This window comes from Dendropsophus ebraccatus, chromosome 2 (assembly GCF_027789765.1).
Source record: "Dendropsophus ebraccatus isolate aDenEbr1 chromosome 2, aDenEbr1.pat, whole genome shotgun sequence".
Lineage (NCBI taxonomy): Eukaryota > Metazoa > Chordata > Amphibia > Anura > Hylidae > Dendropsophus > Dendropsophus ebraccatus.
This window is the reverse complement of record NC_091455.1, coordinates 7,042,652-7,067,541: the sequence shown is the minus strand read 5'-3', so window position 1 is coordinate 7,067,541 and position 24,890 is coordinate 7,042,652. Positions and strand designations below refer to the sequence as shown.

Genomic DNA, 24,890 nt, shown 5'->3' with positions numbered 1-24,890 from the left:
GATGGCACCCCCACATGGCACCTCTGCTCTCAGGTGATGGCGCTCCCACATGACACCTCTGCTCTCAGGTGATGGCGCCCCCACATGGCACCTCTGCTCTCAGGTGATGGCGCCCCCACATGGCACCTCTACTCTCAGGTGATGGCGCCCCCACATGGCACCTCTACTCTCAGGTGATGGCGGCCCCACATGGCACCTCTGCTCTCAGGTGATGGCGCCCCCACATGGCACCTCTGCTCTCAGGTGATGGCGCCCCCACATGACACCTCTGCTCTCAGGTGATGGCGCCCCCACATGGCACCTCTACTCTCAGGTGATGGTGCCCCCACATGGCACCTCTACTCTCAGGTGATGGCGTCCCCACATGACACCTCTGCTCTCAGGTGATGGTGCCCCCACATGACACCTTTGCTCTCAGGTGATGGTGCCCCCACATGACACCTCTGCTCTCAGGTGATGGCGCCCCCACATGACACCTCTGCTCTCAGGTGATGGCGCCCCCACATGGCACCTCTGCTCTCAGGTGATGGCGCCCCCACATGGCACCTCTACTCTCAGGTGATGGCGCCCCCACATGGCACCTCTGCTCTCAGGTGATGGCGCCCCCACATGGCACCTCTGCTCTCAGGTGATGGCGCCCCCACATGGCACCTCTGCTCTGGCGTTACAGGATGGATCGGTAATAATCGTCATTATTTTCAGGAAATGAATAACAACGAGCTGCACTTCAGTGAGAAATGGTTCCACGGGAAGTTGGGCGGCGGGCGTGATGGACGCCATATTGCTGAGAAGCTGCTACATGAGTACTGCACCGAGACCGGAGGGAAGGACGGAACATTCCTAGTACGGGAGAGCGAGACCTTTGTGGGGGACTACACCCTGTCATTCTGGTGAGACCTCCCACCATACAGACCATCAGCAGACACTGGGGGTCATAGATATAATGAGGGAAGGTGGTGGTGGTGGCGGTGAGCTATGTGAGGGGGATGGGGTAGATGTGTGGGGGGATGGGGTATAAATGTAAGGGGATGGGGTAGATGTGTGGGTGGATGGGGTAGATATGTGAGGGGGATGGGGTATATATGTAAGGGGGTGGGGTAGATGTGTGGGTGGATGAGGTAGATATGTGAGGGGGGTGGGGTAGATATGTGATGGGGATGGGGTAGATGTGTGAGGGGGATGGGGTAGATATGTTAGGGGGATGGGGTAGATATGTTAGGGGGATAGGGTAGATATGTGAGGGGGGATGGGGTATCTATGTAAGGGAGTGGGGTAAATGTGTGGGGGATGGGGTAGATATGTGAGGGGGTGGGGTAGATGTGTGGGGGGATGGGGTATATATGTAAGACAATGGGGTAGATGTGTGGGGGGATGGGGTAGATATTTGTGGGAATGGGGTAGATGTGTGGGGGGATGGGGTAGATATGTGAGGGAATGGGGTAGATGTGTGGGGGGATGGGGTATATATGTAAGAGAATGGGGTAGATGTGTTGGGGGATGGGGTAGATATGTGAGGGGGTGGGGTAGATGTGTGGGGGGATGGGGTATATATGTAAGAGAATGGGGTAGATGTGTGGGGGATGGGGTAGATATTTGTGGGGGATATGGGGTAGATGTGTGGGGGGTGGGGTAGATATTTGTGGGGGATATGGGGTAGATGTGTGGGGGGTGGGGTAGATATTTGTGGGGGATATGGGGTAGATGTGTGGGGGGTGGGGTAGATATTTGTGGGGGATATGGGGTAGATGTGTGGGGGGTGGGGTAGATATTTGTGTGGGGGATATGTAAGATGTATGGGGGGTGGGGTAGATATGTGAGGGGGTGGGGTAGATTTTTTTGGGGGATGGGGTAGATATTTGTGGGGGGGGGGGTCGATGTGCGGGGAAATGGGGTAGATGTGTGGTGGAATGGGGTAGATATTTGTGGGGGGGTAGATGTGCGGGGGAATGGGGTAGATATTTGTGGGGGGGTAGATGTGCGGGGGAATGGGGTAGATATTTGTGGGAGGATATGGTAGATGTGTTGGGGGGTGGGGTAGACTTTCGGGGGGGGGGGGGGTGTAGATATTTGTGTGTGGGGGGGGTAGATATCTGACCCCTTATGTCAGGTTGGTCCATAGATTCCCTATGTTTTTGTCCCGGTCTCTCACCCCCGTCACCCCCACCAGGCGTTCCAGCCGTGTCCAGCACTGCCGCATCCACTCCAGGCAAGAGGCAGGCACCACCAAATTCTACCTGACCGACAACTTGGTGTTTGACAGTCTGTACGGCCTGATTTTCCATTACCGCGAGGTGCCGCTGCGCTGCAATGAGTTCGAAATGCGGCTGTCGGATCCGGTGCCCCAGCCCAATGCCCACGAGAGCAAAGAGTAAGTACTGCCCGCCATGTCCGTCTGCTGAGCTGTGTATCTAATCCCATCATGTGTGATACCGTGGTGTCCCACTAGGGGTGTAACTATTTTTCACACCCTTCGCAAAAGTCTGTACTTTTTGTCCCTAGTCTTAGTATAAGTAAAGGTATTATTAAGGTTTAACCACTAGATGTCGCTGTATTATGTATTGATGTATGGAAGCTGCACAGCTGAAGGATTGCAAAGGGTTATTGTGTTTATGTGTAACAGAATCTGTGAACCCGTAGGATTTCTGCTTTCTTCTCTCCTATCACCTCTTCTCTCTATTCTTCTATTGCACTCTTTTCACCCAATCACAGCGTACTATACATGCTGGAGAGGAAGTAAGTCCCTTGGGTGGGGAAGGAGCAAGAGCTTTCCGTTCTGGACAGTGTAGAGGAAGGACGCAAACTAGATAGCTCTCCACAGCAGTCTCGTTTGGGCCCTGGCCCTCTGCCAGATCCCCACAGTTTAAGTCAGTCTTAGCCAGTGCCCCGCATAGGTAGGATGCTAGACTGCGCACTGTCACTTATTTTCTCTCAAGTATCCACACAAAGCACTATGCAGTGTTAAGCCTCTTAGGAGAGGACCAGCCCACAGATAACCTCAACCCACGCCATGGACAAGGATAAGTCACAGTGCAGGACAGTATCCACTATAGAGCCACAGAGCCAGGAACTGATCCGGACAGAGCAAAGTTGCAGTAAGCCTATGAATTCCATCTTGCAGCGCAGGTGTAAGCAGGGAACCCTCAGCATTCTGCTCATCCCAGGTAACAAGGCCTGGGACCTGTGTCACCTGTTGACCTGTGTCACCCATTAGTATGGTTTGGCCAAGGCTAAGGGTGGGCATAAGGTGGTGTGAATACTAAAGCAAAGGCAGGGACGTAACTAGAAATGGCTGGGCCCCATAGCAAACTTTTGATTGGGGCCCCCCGCCCCACCCCCTCTCGATCGACCACTATGCCATCAACACACTCAGCTCTACACAGGTTCTGTACACCATATACATTACAGTGCAGTTACATCAGGTGACTTACAGGAGACATCTTCTCTGATCGGAGTTCTTCCCTTTTCATTTTCTTTTCCATCTGCCCTGGGCCGTTATGAGAAGTTCTCCGAGCCACGAATCCACAGAATCTGCCAGACAAACATATTAGTCTCCTCACTCTGTCACCATCCTCATCTCTCTACACACTGCACATCTGCATTGGCCCCTTTACACCCACATTTAGTGGGTAGGCTGACTCTATGTGATCCTATTTTAGTATATGGCCCTCCTCTCTGTCGCCCCTCCTTATAGATAGCTTCCTTATGTTGCCCCCCCCCCCGCTGTCCCCCTTATAGATGCCCCCCCATGTTGTCCCCTTATAGATGGTCCCCTATGTTGCCCCCCCTATAGATGGCCCCCTCTTCCCCTATATTGTCCCCTTATAGATGGCCCCCTTTATTGTCCCCTTATAGATGTTCCCCTCTCCCCCAATGTTGTACGTTTATATCCCCCTCTCCCCCTATGTTCTCCCCTTATAGATGGCCTGCTCTCCCCCTATGGCCCCCCCCGCCTTATAGATGTCCCCCTCCCCCCCCCCCCTCCCTTATAGATGGTCCCTCTCTCCCCCCTCCCTTATAGATGCCCCCCTCTCCCCCCCCTCCCTTATAGATGCCCCCCTCTCCCCCCCCTTCCTTATAGATGCCCCCCTCTCCCCCCTTCCTTATAGATGTCCCCCTCCCCCCCTTCCTTATAGATGCCCCCTTCTCTTCTAGATGCCCCCTTCTCTTCTCCCCCCATTCCTTATAGATGCCCCCTTCTCCCCCCCCTTCCTTATAGATGGTCCCTCTCTCCCCCCCTCCCTTATAGATGCCCCCCTCTCCCCCCCCCCCTTCCTTATAGATGTCCCCCTCCCCCCTTCCTTATAGATGGCCCCTTCTCTTCTCCGCCCCCTTCCTTATAGATGCCCCCTTCTCCCTTCTCCCACCCCCCCATCCGAGGAAAGCAAGTTTAAAAAAAAGAAAAAAACTCACCTAACAACACGCTCCCCCGTCGAGCCTTTTTCCTGTCACCCCGTCTGATGCGCGGCTGCCGTCTGATGCCGCGTCCTAGCCCCGGCAGCGCGCGTATCATAGAGTTCTGTGTGGGCCTGTGGCCGCGACTTCCGGCACAGAGACGTGTGCCGGAAGTCGCGGCCGCAGCAGAAGCCCGCACAGAACTCTATGATACGCGCGCTGCCGGGGCTAGGACGCGGCATCAGACGGCAGCCGCGCATCAGACGGGGGGTGACAGGAGCGCTGTGGACCGGTCCCGTGCTCCTCCTGGCCCAGTGACTCCTTTTCCCTATGGTTGGGGAAAGGAGTCTCCGGGTCAGGAGGAGCACGGGACCGGCCCCTGGCTACAGCACCCGGGAGGCATGCTCAGCCGCCGGGTGCTGCAGGATATGTAAGCTCCAGGGGCCCGTGTCACGGGCCCCCTGATGCGGCGGGCCCCCGTAGCAGCCGCTACGGCGGTAGTTCCGCCAGTGAGCAAAGGTCAATACACCGGCAGGACACCAACCACAGGGAAAAAGGCTACACCAGGCCTTATCAACTAAAAGCAGGCGTGCCATCACACCTGTGTGCCCACCTGGCACTGGCACGTGACAAAACCCTAAGGTACGGCTGTATCTCGGAGCTGTGTATCTAATCCCATCATGCGTGATATCATCTGCTTAACTGTGTATCCAATCCCATCATGTGTGATACTGTCTGCTGAGCTGCTGTATCTAAGCCTTTTTTCTTCACAGATGGTACCACGCCAGCCTCACCCGTCTCCAGGCGGAGCACATGTTGATGAGAGTGCCCAGAGATGGCGCCTTTCTGGTGCGGAAGCGAAGTGAAGCAAATTCCTACGCCATCTCCTTCAGGTGAGCGGGGGGCACAGGTCGCTGTGTCTGTCTCTGCTGCCCCTTGGTATATTTACAGGTCTGGGTATCAGTGACCATCACCTGGCTCTGGTATTGGCTCCTGAGAAGGTGGAGGTCACAGCCCCCATTAATGTTTTTTTTCTGGGGCACCCCCTGGCCCCCCAGCCCCCGGAGAAGCATGTGTGTGCCCCCCAGACCCAGGGCAGCAGGTGTGCCCCCCAGCCCCGGAGCAGCATATGTGCCCCCCAGCCCCGGAGCAGCATATGTGCCCCCCAACCCCCAGAGCAGCATGTGTGCCCCCCAGCCCCGGAGCAGCATGTGTGCCCCCCAGCCCCAGAGCAGCATGTGTGCCCCCCAGCCCCAGAGCAGCAGGTGTGCCCCCCAGCCCCAGAGCAGCATGTGTGCCCCCCAGCCCCAGAGCAGCAGGTGTGCCCCCCAGCCCCAGAGCAGCATGTGTGCCCCCCAGCCCCGGAGCAGCATGTGTGCCCCCCAGCCCCAGAGCAGCATGTCTGCCCCCCAGTCCCAGAGCAGCATGTGTGCCCCCCAGCCCCGGAGCAGCATGTGTGCCCCCCAGCCCCAGAGCAGCATGTCTGCCCCCCAGCCCCAGAGCAGCATGTGTGCCCCCCAGCCCCAGAGCAGCAGGTGTGCCCCCCAGCCCCAGCGCAGCATGTGTGCCCCCCAGCCCCGGAGCAGCATGTGTGCCCCCCAGCCCCAGAGCAGCATGTCTGCCCCCCAGTCCCAGAGCAGCATGTGTGCCCCCCAGCCCCAGAGCAGCATGTGTGCCCCCCAGCCCCAGAGCAGCATGTCTGCCCCCCAGTCCCAGAGCAGCATGTGTGCCCCCCAGTCCCAGAGCAGCATGTGTGCCCCCCAGTCCCAGAGCAGCGTGTGTGCCCCCCAGCCCCGAAGCAACGTGTGTGCCCCCCAGCCCCGGAGCAGCGTGTGTGCCCCCCAGCCCCGGAGCAGCGTGTGTGCCCCCCAGCCCCAGAGCAGCATGTGTGCCCCCCCCCCGTCCCAGAGCAGCATGTGTGCCCCCCCCCCCCGTCCCAGAGCAGCATGTGTGCCCCCCCCCCGTCCCAGAGCAGCATGTGTGCCCCCCCCGTCCCAGAGCAGCATGTGTGCCCCCCCCGTCCCAGAGCAGCATGTGTGCCCCCCCCGTCCCAGAGCAGCATGTGTGCCCCCAGTCCCAGAGCAGCATGTGTGCCCCCCAGTCCCAGAGCAGCATGTGTGCCCCCCAGTCCCAGAGCAGCATGTGTGCCCCCCAGTCCCAGAGCAGCATGTGTGCCCCCCCCGTCCCAGAGCAGCATGTGTGCCCCCCCCGTCCCAGAGCAGCATGTGTGCCCCCAGTCCCAGAGCAGCATGTGTGCCCCCAGTCCCAGAGCAGCATGTGTGCCCCCCAGTCCCAGAGCAGCATGTGTGCCCCCCAGTCCCAGAGCAGCATGTGTGCCCCCCAGTCCCAGAGCAGCATGTATGCCCCCCAGTCCCAGAGCAGCATGTCTGCCCCCCAGTCCCAGAGCAGCATGTGTGCCCCCCCCGTCCCGGAGCAGCATGTATGCCCCCCAGTCCCAGAGCAGCATGTGTGCCCCCCCCCCGTCCCAGAGCAGCATGTATGCCCCCCAGTCCCAGAGCAGCATGTATGCCCCCCAGTCCCAGAGCAGCATGTATGCCCCCCAGTCCCAGAGCAGCATGTGTGCCCCCCCGTCCCAGAGCAGCATGTATGCCCCCCAGTCCCAGAGCAGCATGTGTGCCCCCCAGTCCCAGAGCAGCATGTATGCCCCCCAGTCCCAGAGCAGCGTGTGTGCCCCCCAGTCCCAGAGCAGCATGTGTGCCCCCCAGTCCCAGAGCAGCATGTGTGCCCCCCAGCCCCAGAGCAGCATGTGTGCCCCCCAGTCCCAGAGCAGCATGTATGCCCCCCAGTCCCAGAGCAGCGTGTGTGCCCCCCAGTCCCAGAGCAGCATGTGTGCCCCCCAGCCCTCCTGGCACCCGCAGCTGTAGATTCTGAGTCTCTTCTTATTCTCTGTCAGAGCTGAAGGGAAGATCAAGCACTGCCGCATCCAGCAGGAGGGGCGCCTCTTCATGCTCGGGAGCTCCGCAGAATTCGAGAGTCTGGTAGACCTGGTCAGTTACTACGAGAAGCACCCGCTATACCGCAAGATGAAGCTGCGCTACCCCATAAATGAGGATGCGCTGGAAAAGATGGGAACAGCGGTGAGTGTTGCGCCTGCCTGCTGATGTAGGTAGTTACCCGGTATTGGTCAGTGTTCCGGTATTGGTCAGTGTCCCGGTATTGGTCAGTGTCCCGGTATTGGTCAGTGTCCCGGTATTGGTCAGTGTCCCGGTATTGGTCAGTGTTCCGGTATTGGTCAGTGTTCCGGTATTGGTCAGTGTTCCGGTATTGGTCAGTGTCCCGGTATTGGTCAGTGTCCCGGTATTGGTCAGTGTCCCAATATTGGTCAGTGTTCCGGTATTGGTCAGTGTTCCGGTATTGGTCAGCAGTCCAGTATTGGTCAGTGTCCCGGTATTGGTCAGTGTCCCGGTATTGGTCAGTGTTCCGGTATTGGTCAGCAGTCCGGTATTGGTCAGTGTTCCGGTATTGGTCAGTGTTCCGGTATTGGTCAGCAGTCCGGTATTGGTCAGTGTTCCGGTATTGGTCAGGTATTGGTCAGTGTTCCAGTATTGGTCAGTGACCCGGTATTAGTCAGTGTCCCGATATTGGTCAGCAGTCCAGTATTGGTCAGTGTCCTGGTATTTGTCCAGTATTGGTCAGTGTCCTGGTATTTGTCTAGGTATTGGTCAGTGTTCCAGTATTGGTCAGTGTCCCGGTATTTGTCCAGGTATTGGTCAGTGTCCCGGTATTGGTCCAGGTATTGGTCAGTGTCCCGGTATTTGTCCAGGTATTGGTCAGTGACCCGGTATTGGTCAGCAGTCCAGTATTGGTCAGTGTCCCGGTATTGGTCCAGGTATTGGTCAGTGTCCCGGTATTGGTCCAGGTATTAGTCAGTGTCCCATGATTTGTCCAGGTATTGGTCAGTGTCCCGGTATTGGTCCAGGTATTGGCAGTGTCCCGGTATTGGTCAGTGTCCCGGTATTGGTCCAGGTATTGGCCAGTGTCCCGGTATTGGTCCAGGTATTGGTCAGTGTCTCGGTATTGGTCAGTGTCCCGGTATTTGTCCAGGTATTGGTCAGTGTCCCGGTATTTGTCCAGGTATTGGTCAGTGTCCCGGTATTGGTCCAGGTATTGGTCAGTGTCCCGGTATTGGTCCCGGTATTGGTCAGTGTCCTGGTATTGGTCCAGGTATTGGTCCAGGTATTGGTCAGTGTCCCGTATTGGTCAGTGTCCCGGTATCGGTCCAGGTATTGGTCAGTGTCCCGGTATCGGTCCAGGTATTGGTCAGTTTCCCAGTATCGGTCCAGGTATTGGCAGTGTCTCGGTATTGATCCAGGTATTGGTCAGTGTCCCAGTATTGGTCAAGGTATTGGCAGTGTCCCGGTATCGGTCCAGGTATTGGCAGTGTCTCGGTATCGGTCCAGGTATTGGTCAGTTTCCCAGTATCGGTCCATGTATTGGCAGTGTCTCGGTATTGGTCCAGGTATTGGCAGTGTCCTGATATTAGTCAGTGTCTCGGTATTGGTCCAGGTATTGGTCAGTGTCCCGGTATCTGTCCAGGTATTGGCAGTGTCTCGGTATCGGTCCAGGTATTGGCAGTGTCCCGGTATCGGTCCAGGTATTGGTCAGTGTCCCGGTATCGGTCCAGGTATTGGTCAGTGTCCCGGTATTGGTCCAGGTATTGGTCAGTGTCCCGATATTGGTCCAGGTATTGGTCAGTGTCCCAGTATCGGTCCAGGTATTGGCAGTGTCTCGGTATCGGTCCAGGTATCGGCAGTGTCCCGGTATTGGTCCAGGTATTGTCAGCGTCCCGGTATTGTCAGTGTCCCAGTATTGGTCCAGGTATTGGCAGTGTCCCGGTATTGGTCCAGGTTTTGGCAGTGTCCCGGTATTGGTCCAGGTATTGGCAGTGTCCTGATATTAGTCAGTGTCCCGGTATTGGTCCAGGTATTGGCAGTGTCCCCGTATTGGTCCAGGTTTTGGCAGTGTCCTGGGATTGGTCAGTGTCCCAGTATTGGTCCAAATATTTGTCAGTGTCTCGGTATTGGCCCAGGTATTGGCAGTGTCCCGATATTGGTCCAGGTATTGGCAGTGTCTCGTTATTGGTCCAGGTATTGGCAGTGTCCTGGTATTGGTTAGTGTCCCAGTATTGGTCCAGGTATTGTCAGTGTCCCGGTATTGGTCCAGGTATTGGTCAGTGTCCCGGTATTGGTCAGTGTCCCGGTATTGGTCCAGGTATTCGCAGTGTCCTGGTATTGGTCAGTGTCCTGGTATTGGTCCAGGTATTGGCAGTGTCCTGGTATTGGTCCAGGTATTGGCAGTGTCTCGTTATTGGTCCAGGTATTGGCAGTGTCCTGGTATTGGTCAGTGACCCGGTATTGTTCCAGGTATTGGTCAGTGTCCTGGTATTGGTTCAGGTATTGGCAGTGTCCTGGTATTGGTCCAGGTATTGGCAGTGTCTCGTTATTGGTCCTGGTATTGGTCAGTGTCCCAGTATTGGTCCAGGTATTGGCAGTGTCCTGGTATTGGTCAGTGTCCCAGTATTGATCCAGGTATTGGCAGTGTCTCGTTATTGGCCCAGGTATTGGCAGTGTCCCAATATTGGTCCAGGTATTGGCAGTGTCTCTTTATTGGTCCAGGTATTGGCAGTGTCCTGGTATTGGTCAGTGTCCCGGTATTGGTCCAGGTATTGGCAGTGTCCTGGGATTTGTCAGTGTCCCGGTATTGGTCCAAATATTGGTCAGTGTCCCCGTATTGGTCCAGGTATTGGCAGTGTCCTGGTATTGGTCAGTGTCCCCGTATTGGTCCAGGTTTTGGCAGTGTCCCGGTATTGGTCCAGGTATTGGCAGTGTCCTGGTATTGGTCAGTGTCCCCGTATTGGTCCAGGTTTTGGCAGTGTCCCGGTATTGGTCCAGGTATTGGCAGTGTCTCATTATTGGTCCAGGTATCGGCAGTGTCCTGGGATTGGTCAGTGTCCCGGTATTGGTCCAAATATTGGTCAGTGTCCCCGTATTGGTCCAGGTATTGGCAGTGTCCTGGGATTGGTCAGTGTCCCCGTATTGGTCCAGGTTTTGGCAGTGTCCCGGTATTGGTCCAGGTATTGGCAGTGTCCTGGTATTGGTCAGTGTCCCCGTATTGGTCCAGGTTTTGGCAGTGTCCCGGTATTGGTCCAGGTATTGGCAGTGTCTCATTATTGGTCCAGGTATCGGCAGTGTCCTGGGATTGGTCAGTGTCCCGGTATTGGTCCAAATATTGGTCAGTGTCCCCGTATTGGTCCAGGTATTGGCAGTGTCCTGGGATTGGTCAGTGTCCCCGTATTGGTCCAGGTTTTGGCAGTGTCCTGGTATTGGAGCCTCGATGCCACCATGTCCTCCAGCACTGACACTAGCAGAGGGGGCAATATGTAAATGGTCACGAAAAAAAAAATAGAAAATAATTTAAAGGAGTTGTCCACTTAAAGGAGTATTCCCATTTCAGCACATTATCCCATCTTCTGGAGAGGGGGTAACGTGCTGATCAGTGGGGTCACCTAACCCATACGTATAAAGTGAACTGTCCCCATCCATCAGACGTGACCAAAAATAAGAAATCATCAGAAAACCGTAAAACTTATATAAATAAGGGGGAGAAAGGGAGGAGCCTGATGACAGATCTAGCAGTGCCCCTCCCCCATATACCCCACTCGCCTCCAGTCATTGTTATGTATGTGTCTCTTCTAGGATCTGGACTATGGGGCGCTGTATGAGGTCCGGACCCCCCACCTGTATGTGGAGGCCAATAAGATGCCAACATCCAGGGTAAGTCCAGACATAGCTATTATATCTGAGGTCTACAATATGGCCGCCGGCACTGCTGATGTCCTATCTGTGTCCCCCGCAGTGTATGGTGAAGGCGCTGTACGACTACAAGGCCCAGCGTGAGGATGAGCTCTCCTTCTGTAAACAGGCCATCATACACAACGTGGACAAGCAAGATGGCGGCTGGTGAGTCCAGGAAGGTCCTGCGTGGCGGCATCGTCATGGTCGGGGTGTTAGTTGTGACCCCGCTGTTCTCCACTCTGACCTGCAGGTGGCGCGGTGACTATGGGGGGAAGAAGCAGCTGTGGTTTCCTGCAAATTATGTGGAGGAGATGAGCGCAGCGGTGCCAAGCGAGCAGGACGACACGGTCAGACATGGACACCGTCCGCCACCGCCTATGTCAGGGCTTCAGGGGGGCTCCCGCTTCTTCTCACTTCTTTCATTCTTTTTGCAGTCGTTCTTCGGTCAGTCGGCAGAAAACAGCCCCCTGGGGAACTTCCTGAAGGGTTTTATAGACGTCCCGTCCTGCCACATCGGTGAGTGCTAGGGAGCAGGAACATGGCGGAATGTACCCGTATATATTGTGTATACCAGCCGCCAGATGGGGTGGGAAACAGTCAGCAAGCCTGGGCACAGACACCCACAGAGCTCCGCTAATACAGGGGGCAGCCAGTGTCATCTCTGAGCAGCCGCTGAACCAGCAGGGAATGTTGGGAGATTTTACCTGTGAAGCCTGATGCCTATAGGGCTTTTCCAGTTTAAACTTAAAGGGGTTGTTCACAAAAAAAAAAAATCTCTTTTTTTTTTTCAAATCAGCTGGTTTCAGAAAGTGATTGTAATTTTACTTCTATTAAAAAATGTGCAGTCTTCCAGTACTTATCAGCTGCAGGAAGTTGTGTATTCTTTCCAGTCTGATACAGTGCTCTCGGGGTGTGACCCGCAGCTCCATTCATTCTCTATGGAGCCACCAGATCCGCTCTCTGGCAGCTCCATTGTAACACTGCAAATGTTCTGCTCAGGACTCTGGGAAAGTTGGGTGGATGCAGATTTGATGCCTGATGACCTCACATTATAACTATGCTCTTTCCCTCATTGCAGTCTTATCCAAGGAAGGCCGCAGCCCCCGGCCCTACATGTTCACCATTCACTCCCAGCAGATGTCGCACCCCTCCCAGGCGCTGGACGTGGCGGCCGATTCTCAGGAGGAGCTGAATGACTGGATCACAAAGATTCGTGAGGCCACGCAGAACGCGGACGCTCGGGTGAGGCCGCCGATAAAGCTGCAGTACACTGACTGTACACTAGGGGGTGCTGCTGAGAACAGCATGGAAAGGGCAGGGACTCCTCTACTACCTGCCTGCTGTTACAGAACTACAGTGCATGATGGGAGTTGTGGTTGTGCTGGAGAGCCCCAGGTTGAGATTTCCTGATGTAGAGTAGAAGATGAGGAGGAGGCGGCTCTGCTTCATCTAATACACATCACAGCTGTCTGACATCTGTCTCCTCATAGATGCAGGAAGGGAAGATCATGGAGCGGAGGAAGAAGATAGCGCTGGAGCTGTCGGAGCTGGTGGTGTACTGCCGCCCTGTGCCCTTCGATGAAGAAAGTAAGAGCTTATGAGAATATACATAAGCCTATATAACAGGTGCAGTACCAGCAGAGGCCTCTGGGGGCACAAGTGGCTGCTCCCCGTAACACCCCAGGCAGTAATAAAACCAAAGTCTCATAAATCTCCATCTGTCGCGTCTGTAATATAAGGTGTCAGGTGACTTCTTGCTGCTTCCGGCAGGTGTGTGACCCACAGGTCAGTACATATAGTATACGGATACAAGGTTACTAAAAAACCCCTGAGGCCTGTATGCTGCATCCTGCTAACACTTCCTCCCATAGTATACCGCCTGAGCAGGCACATTCCCCTGATCATGTCATACAGGGCTGAAGATAATAGGCACCTGGTGGCCACATAATCCTGCCATACTACTACTGCCCCCCCGGTGGACACATAATCCTGCTATACTACTACTGCCCCCCGGTGGACACATAATCCTGCTATACTACTACTGCCCCCCGGTGGACACATAATCCTGCCATACTACTACTGCCCCCTGGTGGACACATAATCCTGCCATACTACTACTGCCCCCCCGGTGGACACATAATCCTGCTATACTACTACTGCCCCCTGGTGGACACATAATCCCACCATACTACTACTGCCCCCCCGGTGGACACATAATCCTGCTATACTACTACTGCCCCCCGGTGGACACATAATCCTGCTATACTACTACTGCCCCCCGGTGGACACATAATCCTGCTATACTACTACTGCCCCCCGGTGGACACATAATCCTGCTATACTACTACTGCCCCCCGGTGGACACATAATCCTGCTATACTACTACTGCCCCCCGGTAGACACATAATCCTGCCATACTACTACTGCCCCCCCGGTGGACACATAATCCTGCCATACTACTACTGCCCCCCCGGTGGACACATAATCCTGCTATACTACTACTGCCCCCCGGTGGACACATAATCCTGCTATACTACTACTGCCCCCCGGTGGACACATAATCCTGCCATACTATTACTGCCACCCGGTGGACACATAATCCTGCTATACTACTAGTGCCCCCCGGTGGACACATAATCCCGCTATACTAGTAGTGCCCCCCGGTGGACACATAATCCTGCTATACTACTACTGCCCCCTGGTGGACACATAATCCCGCTATACTACTAGTGCCACCCGGTGGCCACATAATCCTGCTATACTACTACTGCCCCCTGGTGGACACATAATCCCGCTATACTACTAGTGCCCCCCGGTGGACACATAATCCTGCTATACTACTACTGCCCCCTGGTGGACACATAATCCCGCTATACTACTAGTGCCCCCCGGTGGACACATAATCCTGCCATACTACTACTGCCCCCCGGTGGACACATAATCCTGCCATACTACTACTGCCCCCCGGTGGACACATAATCCTGCCATACTACTACTGCCCCCCGGTGGACACATAATCCCGCCATACTACTACTGCCCCCCAGTGGCCACATAATCCTGCTATACTACTGCTGCCCCCGGGTGGACACATAATCCCGCTATACTACTACTGCCCCCCGGTGGACACATAATCCTGCTATACTACTGCTGCCCCCGGGTGGACACATAATCCTGCTATACTACTGCTGCCCCCCGGTGGACACATAATCCCGGCATACTACTACTGCCCCCCAGTGGCCACATAATCCTGCCATACTACAACTGCCCCCCCCCCCCCGGTGGTCAAATAATCCTGCCATACTACTACTGCCCCCCGGTGGACACATAATCCCACCATACTACTACTGCCCCCCCGGTGGACACATAGTCCCGCTATACTACTAGTGCCCCCTGGTGGACACATAATCCCGCCATACTACTAGTGCCCCCCGGTGGACACATAATCCCGCCATACTACTACTGCCCCCCCTGTGGACACATAATCCCGCCATACTACTACTGCCCCCCCTGTGGACACATAATCCTGCTATACTACTACTGCCCCCCCTGTGGACACATAATCCCGCCATACTACTACTGCCCCCCCTGTGGACACATAATCCCGCCATACTACTACTGCCCCCCCTGTGGACACATAATCCCGCCATACTACTACTGCCCCCCCGGTGGACACATAATCCCGCCATACTACTACTGCCCCCCCGGTGGACACATAATCCCGCCATACTACTACTGCCCCCCCTGTGGACACATAATCCTGCTATACTACTACTGCCCCCTCGGTGGACACATAATCCCGCCATACTACTACTGCCCCCCCTGTGGACACATAATCCTGCTATATTACTAGTGCCCCCCGGTGGACACATAATCCTGCTATACTACTACTGCCCCCCGGTGGACACATAATCCTGCCATACTACTACTGCCCCCTGGTGGACACATAATCCCGCTATACTACTACTGCCCCCCCGGTGGACACATAATCCTGCCATACTACTGCTGCCACCTGGTGGCCAAATAATCCCGGCATACTACTGCGTCCCCACCCCTGTACAGTGACAGGCAGCTGCAGATATAACCCGTGTGTATCCCGGCTGTATACCCGCAGAGATCGGCACGGAGAAGGCGTGTTACCGGGACATGTCCTCATTCCCTGAGACCAAGGCTGAGAAGTACGCCAGCCGCAGCAAGGGCAAGAAGTTCCTGCAGTATAACCGGCGCCAGCTCAGCCGCGTCTACCCCAAAGGGCAACGCCTGGATTCCTCCAACTACGACCCCCTGCCAATGTGGATCTGCGGGAGTCAGCTTGTGGCACTAAACTTCCAAACCCCAGGTAGGAACAGCGCCCCCTGTGAGAGGAGACTGCAAAATGCTATGTATAAATCACAACAGACACGCTTCATTAGTCACCTCCAGAGCTGCACTCACTATTCTGCTGTTACATCATGTCACATCCTCCAGAGCTGCACTCACTGTTCTGCTGTTACATCATGTCTTATCCTCCAGAGCTGCACTGACTATTCTGCTGTTACATCATGTCTCATCCGCCAGAGCTGCATTTACTATTCTGCTGTTACATCATGTCACATCCTCCAGAGCTGCACTCACTGTTCTGCTGTTACATCATGTCTTATGCTCCAGAGCTGCACTCACTGTTCTGCTGTTACATCATGTCTCATCCGCCAGAGCTGCACTCACTATTCTGCTGTTACATCATGTCACATCCTCCAGAGCTGCACTCACTGTTCTGCTGTTACATCATCTCTCATCCTCCAGAGCTGCACTCACTATTCTGCTGTTACATCCTGTCTCATCCTCCAGAGCTGCACTCACTATTCTGCTGTTACATCCTGTCTCATCCGCCAGAGCTGCATTTACTATTCTGCTGTTACATCATGTCACATCCTCCAGAGCTGCACTCACTGTTCTGCTGTTACATCATGTCTTATGCTCCAGAGCTGCACTCACTGTTCTGCTGTTACATCATGTCTCATCCGCCAGAGCTGCACTCACTATTCTGCTGTTACATCATGTCACATCCTCCAGAGCTGCACTCACTGTTCTGCTGTTACATCATCTCTCATCCTCCAGAGCTGCACTCACTATTCTGCTGTTACATCATGTCTTATTCTCCAGAGCTGTATTCACTATTCTGCTGTTATACCGTGTGTCATCCTCCAGAGCTGCACTCACCTTTCTGCTGTTACATCATATCTACTGCTGGTCTTGTTGGACATGCCATACTGTGGTCCAGAGCAGCACTCATTATTCTGCCATACTGTGCTCCAGAGCAGCACTCACTTCGGATACTGAGGCAGCAGCAGATGTCGGGTACAGAGGATGTGCAATCTAAATGTCACAAGAAATATTAGTAATCGAGCTCTGATATAAGAAGTGATGTAAAGGGACAGATTACAGGGAACCACAAGTCCCAGGAGGCCTCCCCTGTGTATCTCACCCCTCCCCCCTCCTTGCAGACAAGCCCATGCAGCTGAACCAGGCGCTCTTCATGCTGGGGGGGCAGAGCGGGTACGTGCTGCAGCCGGACATCATGAGAGACGACTTCTTTGACCCGTTTGATAAAAGCAGCTTGAAGATTGTGGAGCCGATCACGGTGCAAATCCAGGTGAGCATGGAGACGGCGCTGCAGGGTAAAGCAAGGAGGACGGGGCTGCAGGATAAAGGACGGAGCTGCAGGGTAAAGCAGGGAGGACGGGATTGCAAGGTAAAGGACGGAGCTGCAGGGTAAAGCAGGGAGGACGGGGCTGCAGGGTAAAGCTGGGAGGACGGGGCTGCAGGGTAAAGCAGGGAGGACGGGACTGCAGGGTAAAGGACGGAGGACGGGGCTGCAGGGTAAAGGACGGAGGACGGGGCTGCAGGGTAAAGGACGGAGGACGGGGCTGCAGGGTAAAGGACGGAGGACGGGGCTGCAGGGTAAAGCAGGGAGGACGGGGCTGCAGGGTAAAGCAGGGAGGACGGGGCTGCAGGGTAAAGGACGGGGCTGCAGGGTAAAGCAGGAAGGACGGGGCTGCAGGGTAAAGCTGGGAGGACGGGGCTGCAGGGTAAAGCTGGGAGGACGGGACTGCAGGGTAAAGCAGGGAGGACGGGACTGCAGGGTAAAGCAGGGAGGACGGGGCTGCAGGGTAAAGGACGGAGGACGGGGCTGCAGGGTAAAGGACGGAGGACGGGGCTGCAGGGTAAAGGACGGAGCTGCAGGGTAAAGCAGGAAGGACGGGGCTGCAGGGTAAAGGACGGAGGATGGGGCTGCAGGGTAAAGCAGGGAGGACGGGGCTGCAGGGTAAAGCAGGGAGGACAGGGCTGCAGGGTAAAGCAGGGAGGACGGGGCTGCAGGGTAAAGCAGGGAGGACGGGGCTGCAGGGTAAAGCAGGGAGGACGGGGCTGCAGGGTAAAGCAGGGAGGACGGGGCTGCAGGGTAAAGGACGGAGGACGGGGCTGCAGGGTAAAGGACGGAGGACGGGGCTGCAGGGTAAAGGACGGAGGACGGGGCTGCAGGGTAAAGGACGGAGGACGGGGCTGCAGGGTAAAGCAGGGAGGACGGGGCTGCAGGGTAAAGCAGGGAGGACGGGGCTGCAGGGTAAAGGACGGAGGACGGGGCTGCAGGGTAAAGGACGGAGGACGGGGCTGCAGGGTAAAGGACGGAGGACGGGGCTGCAGGGTAAAGCAGGGAGGACGGGGCTGCAGGGTAAAGCAGGGAGGACGGGGCTGCAGGGTAAAGCAGACAAGACAGTATACAGCTATATAATCAGCTATATCTTTCCCTGTGATAATATTCCAGATTCTGGGCGCCCGGCATCTCCCCAAGAACGGCCGCAGCATCGTCTGCCCCTTCGTGGAGGTCGAGGTCTGTGGATCGGAATTTGACAACAGCAAAAACAAGAGCGACGTTGTAGGTGAGTGCGTTACGGTACAACGGCCATCCCCTCCCCCATCTATACACAGGACGGACATGTGTCAGTGCACCGTGTATCACTGAGGACCCCGTAGCTGAACAGCGCCCCCTAATGGTGTTCTCTCCCCCTCCCCCAGCGGATAACGGCCTGAACCCCGTCTGGATGATGAAGGAATTCGTCTTCGATATCAATAATCCCGAGTTTTCCTTCCTGAGGTTCGTGGTGTATGAGGAGGATATGTTCAGCGACCCCAACTTCCTGGCGCAGGCCACGTTCCCCGTGAAGGCCTTAAAGACAGGTGAGAGACCGCCATGTCTGAGCACTCAGGAGGGGATTCAGCTAGGCGCCCAGTATAACCCCCAGATGGAATCTCACAGCAACGGCGCCGTCAGATCTGCCGATAATATAACCGAGCCAAGAAGAGAACTGATAGCTAATACCAATCTTACCCACAAATGTCTCCTTGGGGGCGGAGTCTCCCAAAAAGGGGAGGGGCAAAATATCTTAAAACGGGAAAGAAATGTATTTCAAATCAACTGGTTTCAGAAAGTTATATCGATTTGTATTTTACTTCTATACAAAAATCTCTCATCTTCCAGTACTTATCAGCTGCTGTATGTTCTGCAGGAAGTGGTGTATTCTCACCAGTCTGACACAGTGCTCTCTGCTGCCACCTCTGTCCATGTCAGGAACTGTCCAGAGCAGCAGCAAATCCCCATAGAAAACCTCTCCTGCTCTGGACAGTTCCTGACATGGACAGAGGTGGCAGCAGAGAGCACTGTGTCAGACTGGAGAGAATACTCCACTTCCTGCAGGACATACAGCAGCTGATAAGCTGAGATCCCATTAAATTGCAAACCGCAGCTGTCTCTGGAAGGAAGCGGCCATGTTTCTCTCTAACCCTTATAACAGTGCAGGGCCCATTCACATGCAGATTCGGGAGTCACATCATTATATGTCCTAGTGGGCGGAGTTAGGCTGTGATATACATATAGTGGGCTGGTTAGAACATGACTTGGCTTTGTGTCTTACGTCCAGGTTATCGCTCCGTCCCCTTACGGAACAGCTATAGTGAGGAGCTGGAGCTCGCCGCCCTGCTGGTGCATATAGAGATTGTCAATGCCAAGGTGAGTGTCGCAGGACAAAGGATGATTCTACCCGCTACAGCTCCTCCTAGTGGCAGGGTATATGTACACAGGTCAGGGATTCAGCCCCTGCTGATGTCTTGTATCTGGTACAACTCCCCCTGGTGGCAGGCTATATGTATGATGTCTTGTATCTGGTACACCACCCCCTGGTGGCAGGCTATATGTATGATGTCTTGTATCTGGTACAGCTCCCCCTGGTGGCAGGCTATATGTATGATGTCTTGTATCTGGTACAGCTCCCCCTGGTGGCAGGCTATATGTATGATGTCTTGTATCTGGTACAGCTCCCCCTAGTGGCACGTTATATGTATGATGTCTTGTATCTGGTACAGCTCCCCCTAGTGGCACGTTATATGTATGATGTCTTGTATCTGGTACACCTCCCCCTAGTGGCAGGCTATATGTATGATGTCTTGTATCTGGTACAACTCCCCCTGGTGGCAGGCTATATGTATGATGTCTTGTATCTGGTACAGCTCCCCCTAGTGGCACGTTATATGTATGATGTCTTGTATCTAGTACACCTCCCCCTGGTGGCAGGCTATATGTATGATGTCTTGTATCTGGTACACCTCCCCCTAGTGGCAGGCTATATGTATGATGTCTTGTATCTGGTACACCTCCCCCTGGTGGCAGGCTATATGTATGATGTCTTGTATCTGGTACAGCTCCCCCTGGTGGCAGGTTATATGTATGATGTCTTGTATCTGGTACAGCTCCCCCTGGTGGCAGGCTATATGTATGATGTCTTGTATCTGGTACAGCTCCCCCTGGTGGCAGGTTATATGTATGATGTCTTGTATCTGGTACAGCTCCCCCTGGTGGCAGGTTATATGTATGATGTCTTGTATCTGGTACACCTCCCCCTGGTGGCAGGCTATATGTATGTCGTCTTGTATCTAGTACACCTCCCCCTGGTGGCAGGCTATATGTATGATGTCTTGTATCTGGTACATCTCCCCCTGGTGGCAGGCTATATGTATGATGTCTTGTATCTGGTACACCTCCCCCTAGTGGCAGGCTATATGTATGATGTCTTGTATCTGGTACAGCTCCCCCTAGTGGCACGTTATATGTATGATGTCTTGTATCTGGTACACCACCCCCTGGTGGCAGGCTATATGTATGATGTCTTGTATCTGGTACAGCTCCCCCTGGTGGCAGGTTATATGTATGATGTCTTGTATCTGGTACACCTCCCCCTGGTGGCAGGCTATATGTATGTCGTCTTGTATCTAGTACACCTCCCCCTGGTGGCAGGCTATATGTATGATGTCTTGTATCTGGTACACCTCCCCCTAGTGGCAGGCTATATGTATGATGTCTTGTATCTGGTACAGCTCCCCCTAGTGGCACGTTATATGTATGATGTCTTGTATCTGGTACACCACCCCCTGGTGGCAGGTTATATGTATGATGTCTTGTATCTGGTACAGCTCCCCCTAGTGGCACGTTATATGTATGATGTCTTGTATCTGGTACACCTCCCCCTGGTGGCAGGCTATATGTATGATGTCTTGTATCTGGTACACTTCCCCCTAGTGGCAGGCTATATGTATGATGTCTTGTATCTGGTACACCTCCCCCTAGTGGCACGTTATATGTATGATGTCTTGTATCTGGTACACCTCCCCCTAGTGGCACGTTATATGTATGATGTCTTGTATCTGGTACACCTCCCCCTAGTGGCAGGCTATATGTATGATGTCTTGTATCTGGTACAACTCCCCCTGGTGGCAGGCTATATGTATGATGTCTTGTATCTGGTACAACTCCCCCTGGTGGCAGGCTATATGTATGATGTCTTGTATCTGGTACACCTCCCCCTGGTGGCAGGTTATATGTATGATGTCTTGTATCTGGTACACCTCCCCCTGGTGGCAGGCTATATGTATGTCGTCTTGTATCTAGTACACCTCCCCCTGGTGGCAGGCTATATGTATGATGTCTTGTATCTGGTACACCTCCCCCTAGTGGCAGGCTATATGTATGATGTCTTGTATCTGGTACACCTCCCCCTAGTGGCAGGCTATATGTATGATGTCTTGTATCTGGTACAGCTCCCCCTAGTGGCACGTTATATGTATGATGTTTTGTATCTGGTACACCACCCCGTGGTGGCAGGCTATATGTATGATGTCTTGTATCTGGTACACCTCCCCCTGGTGGCAGGCTATATGTATGATGTCTTGTATCTGGTACAACTCCCCCTAGTGGCAGGCTATATGTATGATGTCTTGTATCTGGTACACCTCCCCCTGGTGGCAGGTTATATGTATGTCGTCTTGTATCTGGTACAGCTCCCCCTGGTGGCAGGCTATATGTATGATGTGTTGTATCTGGTATAGCTCCCCCTGGTGGCAAGCTATATGTATGATGTGTTGTATCTGGTACAACTCCCCCTGGTGGTAGGCTATATGTATGATGTCTTGTATCTGGTACAGCTCCCCCTGGTGGCAGGCTATATGTATGATGTCTTTTATCCGATACACCTCCCAATGGTGGCAGGCTATATGTATGATGTCTTGTATCTGGTACAACTCCCCCTGGTGGCAGGCTATATGTATGATGTCTTTTATCCGGTACACCGCCCCCTGGTGGCACGTTATATGTATATAGGTCACAGATTCAGCCCCTGCTGATGTCTTGTATCTGGTACAACTCCCCCTGGTGGCAGGCTATATGTATGATGTCTTTTATCCGATACACCTCCCCCTGGTGGCAGGCTATATGTATGATGTCTTGTATCTGGTACATCTCCCCCTGGTGGCAGGCTATATGTATGATGTCTTGTATCTGGTACAGCTGCCCCTGGTGGCAGGCTATATGTATGATGTCTTGTATCTGGTACAGCTGCCCCTGGTGGCAGGCTATATGTATGATGTCTTGTATCTGGTACAGCTGCCCCTGGTGGCAGGTTATATGTATGATGTCTTGTATCTGGTACAACTCCCCCTGGTGGCAGGTTATATGTATGATGTCTTGTATCTGGTACACCACCCCCTGGTGGCACGTTATATGTATGATGTCTTGTATCTGGTACAACTCCCCCTGGTGGCAGGCTATATGTATGATGTCTTGCATCTGGTACACCACCCCCTGGTGGCAGGCTATATGTATACACCTCAGGGATCTCTGTTCTCGGGCTCCCCCCTCTGATGTCTTGTCTCTGGCCGTTGTTGCAGGAGGAGGATGATGATAATCTCTACACATCCATCCAGCAGCTGCGGGATCGGGCCAGCGAGTTATCCAGCCAGGTGTCCAGCTACGAGCACGCCAATAACTGCGACTCCCGCTACCAGCAGCGACTCGACGAGCTGCGCGCCGCCCAGGAGAGGCTGCTGGAGCTGACCGAAGTGCGCAACCGCAAGTAAGTCCTGACTCTGCAAGGCTCCGCCTCCACCACAACAGGCTCCGCCCCTCTCCTGGGCACCATTGCGGGGGGCACGTTGTACTATAATCTCTGACTGTTAGGCGCCCCCTGCTGGTTGCGGAGGTCTTATTCTGGTTGTCATGGTTACCTCCACTGTTACCGCTCATCCTTATCACCCTCCAGGCTCATGGAGAAGAAGAGGCGCGACCGGCAGCTGGCGAACAAGCGGAACTGACCGCTCTGTGTGTCACATGTTCACTGCTATCAGGGACCTCAGACCACCCATGTGACCCTAAAAAACGGACGAGTCTACATTGCCTCCCCCATCTAACAAACTGACTGGGCCTGCAGGCGCTCACGGACGCTCAAGTACACGGATGCAGGTCACAGACCTAACAATGCCATCTTGGCGGCGGCTTTTCTTCAAGGGCTCCTCTCTCTCTCTCTCTCTCTCTCTTCGGATTCTGCCGCCTCGGCCGGATTTGCATTTTACCACAATGTATAGATATAGATGTATATTTAATGATGGCGGCGCCGCTCAGGACGCTTCCGCTTCGAAGAACTGCACTTTACCGCTTAGAGAGTCCTGAGTACAGCGGAGACTCGTGGGGGACGGGGGCAGAAACGGCGCTATCTCCAACATGGCGACCACAGACCCGAAAACGCGATAAATCAACCGAACGAGACAATTATTGAGCGCGCCGGAGAGGAACGCAAATCACGGGGGATGGGAGGCACAAACGTAACAGGACGGACGGAGATGCACGGATAAACGACCCCCCCCAAAAAAATGGCGGCCACAGCAAAAGCCTTATAGGGGACAGAGCTAAGAGGTCACATGTAACAGATGATCTGGCCAATAATCAGGACATAGGGCAGGTTAGACCCATCGTAGCCAAACCCTCAGGTCAGGTGGTGGCAAATTTATACAGTAAGGGGGGGTCCTACTGCACTGCCTTCACCCTCAGGGGCCCTCGCCCCACCATCAGTGCCCTCGGGGGCCCTCACTGCAGTCACATGACGCAGGATTCACAGCCAGATCTGTTGTCACCACGCACCTGTACGCCATCCGATGCCTCCGCTTCATCGTTCTCAGTGCAATACAGAACAGCAGGAGGCGGCAGCGATTCCTGCACTCTGAGAGCCAAGCAGAATCAGGATTGCAGCTCTGAATGTCATTGGCGGAGACACAAGATAGATATAAAAAATACAGACGTCAGGCAGTGGGGTTATTTGTCTAAACTGGTCATGTGATGCAGGAGCTGCAGGTCACATGACCAGTCCCCTCCCCAGTAATCTGTGAATTTGCGTGTTCTGAAGACAGCTGGCCGTATATAAAAGGAGCGCGGATGTAGCTGAGCTTGGCGGGTTACACTGACGTCATTGACTGAAGGGAGGGGAGTCAGTGTCCTCCATGAGCGGCTGCAGAGGGTCTCACGGTAAGCCACCCCCACCCCGGCAGTGCCTTACCCACCTGCAATCTGACCTATCGGACGCCACGAGTCATTCTTATAAAACACTGGAGTGCCTTATTGCCCTGCCCCGCACAGGGTTAATGGGGGCGACGCGGAGGACGAAACGTGAGGACAGCGCAAATTATTTATCGAGAGAAAATCGTTTTATCCAACAGGAAAATTGTAACAAGTGACAATAAAAAGTTAATTCCCTCCGAGGTCTAAGTGTATGGGGCTCTGTATCACACACGAGAGGCTTAGATACACGGCCCAGCAAACAGCATCACACAAGAGGCTTAGATACATGGATAAGCAAACAGCATCACACATGAGCGGCTGATACACGGGAGGGTTGACGTTAAGACATGTCAGGATGAGATACTGTCTGCCTAGTGGTGTATCACACAGACAGATCACAAAGTTTAGATACTGAACTCCGCAGATAGTGACACGTGAAGCTACACACAACAGTAGTAGATACTGCATATAAGTGCAGTATCAACATGAGTGGCTTAGATACAGCAGCTAAGCAGGCAGTATCACACAAGAGGCTTAGATACATGGCTCGGTAAGCAATATCATGCAATAATAGGATTAGACCCAACATCTCAGCAGATACATGGCCCAGTATCACACATAAGCTTAGATACACCACCACTAAAAATGACTATAAATCCCTCATCCAGAAAATAAAATGTGAGGGTAAGTTCACCTTTCCTTTGTTTTCCCTGTATACAGCTTCTATGCAGATCCATCTCCATGGTAACAGACTACAAACAGCCCTGTGTAGTCTG

The 24,890-nt window shown here is 54.1% G+C and overlaps 1 protein-coding gene across 3 annotated transcripts in view; it reads left to right on the top strand.

Annotated features, from left to right (window-relative positions):
* Nucleotides 1-24,306, top strand: part of LOC138782959 (1-phosphatidylinositol 4,5-bisphosphate phosphodiesterase gamma-1-like) — a 68,114-nt gene extending 43,808 nt beyond the window's left edge. For all 3 annotated transcript variants that reach the window (XM_069956996.1, XM_069956995.1, XM_069956997.1), the window contains 17 exons: nucleotides 703-890; nucleotides 2,168-2,368; nucleotides 5,166-5,285; nucleotides 7,307-7,490; nucleotides 11,109-11,186; nucleotides 11,269-11,372; nucleotides 11,458-11,554; nucleotides 11,642-11,723; nucleotides 12,286-12,449; nucleotides 12,698-12,794; nucleotides 15,319-15,543; nucleotides 16,688-16,836; nucleotides 18,007-18,121; nucleotides 18,258-18,419; nucleotides 19,160-19,248; nucleotides 22,455-22,639; nucleotides 22,826-24,306. In XM_069956996.1, coding sequence (XP_069813097.1) covers nucleotides 703-890; nucleotides 2,168-2,368; nucleotides 5,166-5,285; nucleotides 7,307-7,490; nucleotides 11,109-11,186; nucleotides 11,269-11,372; nucleotides 11,458-11,554; nucleotides 11,642-11,723; nucleotides 12,286-12,449; nucleotides 12,698-12,794; nucleotides 15,319-15,543; nucleotides 16,688-16,836; nucleotides 18,007-18,121; nucleotides 18,258-18,419; nucleotides 19,160-19,248; nucleotides 22,455-22,639; nucleotides 22,826-22,877 — 2,292 coding nt within the window. In that variant the 3' untranslated portion in view covers nucleotides 22,878-24,306. The remainder of the gene's footprint in view (nucleotides 1-702; nucleotides 891-2,167; nucleotides 2,369-5,165; nucleotides 5,286-7,306; nucleotides 7,491-11,108; nucleotides 11,187-11,268; nucleotides 11,373-11,457; nucleotides 11,555-11,641; nucleotides 11,724-12,285; nucleotides 12,450-12,697; nucleotides 12,795-15,318; nucleotides 15,544-16,687; nucleotides 16,837-18,006; nucleotides 18,122-18,257; nucleotides 18,420-19,159; nucleotides 19,249-22,454; nucleotides 22,640-22,825) is intronic.
* Nucleotides 24,307-24,890: the final 584 nt, after the last annotated feature.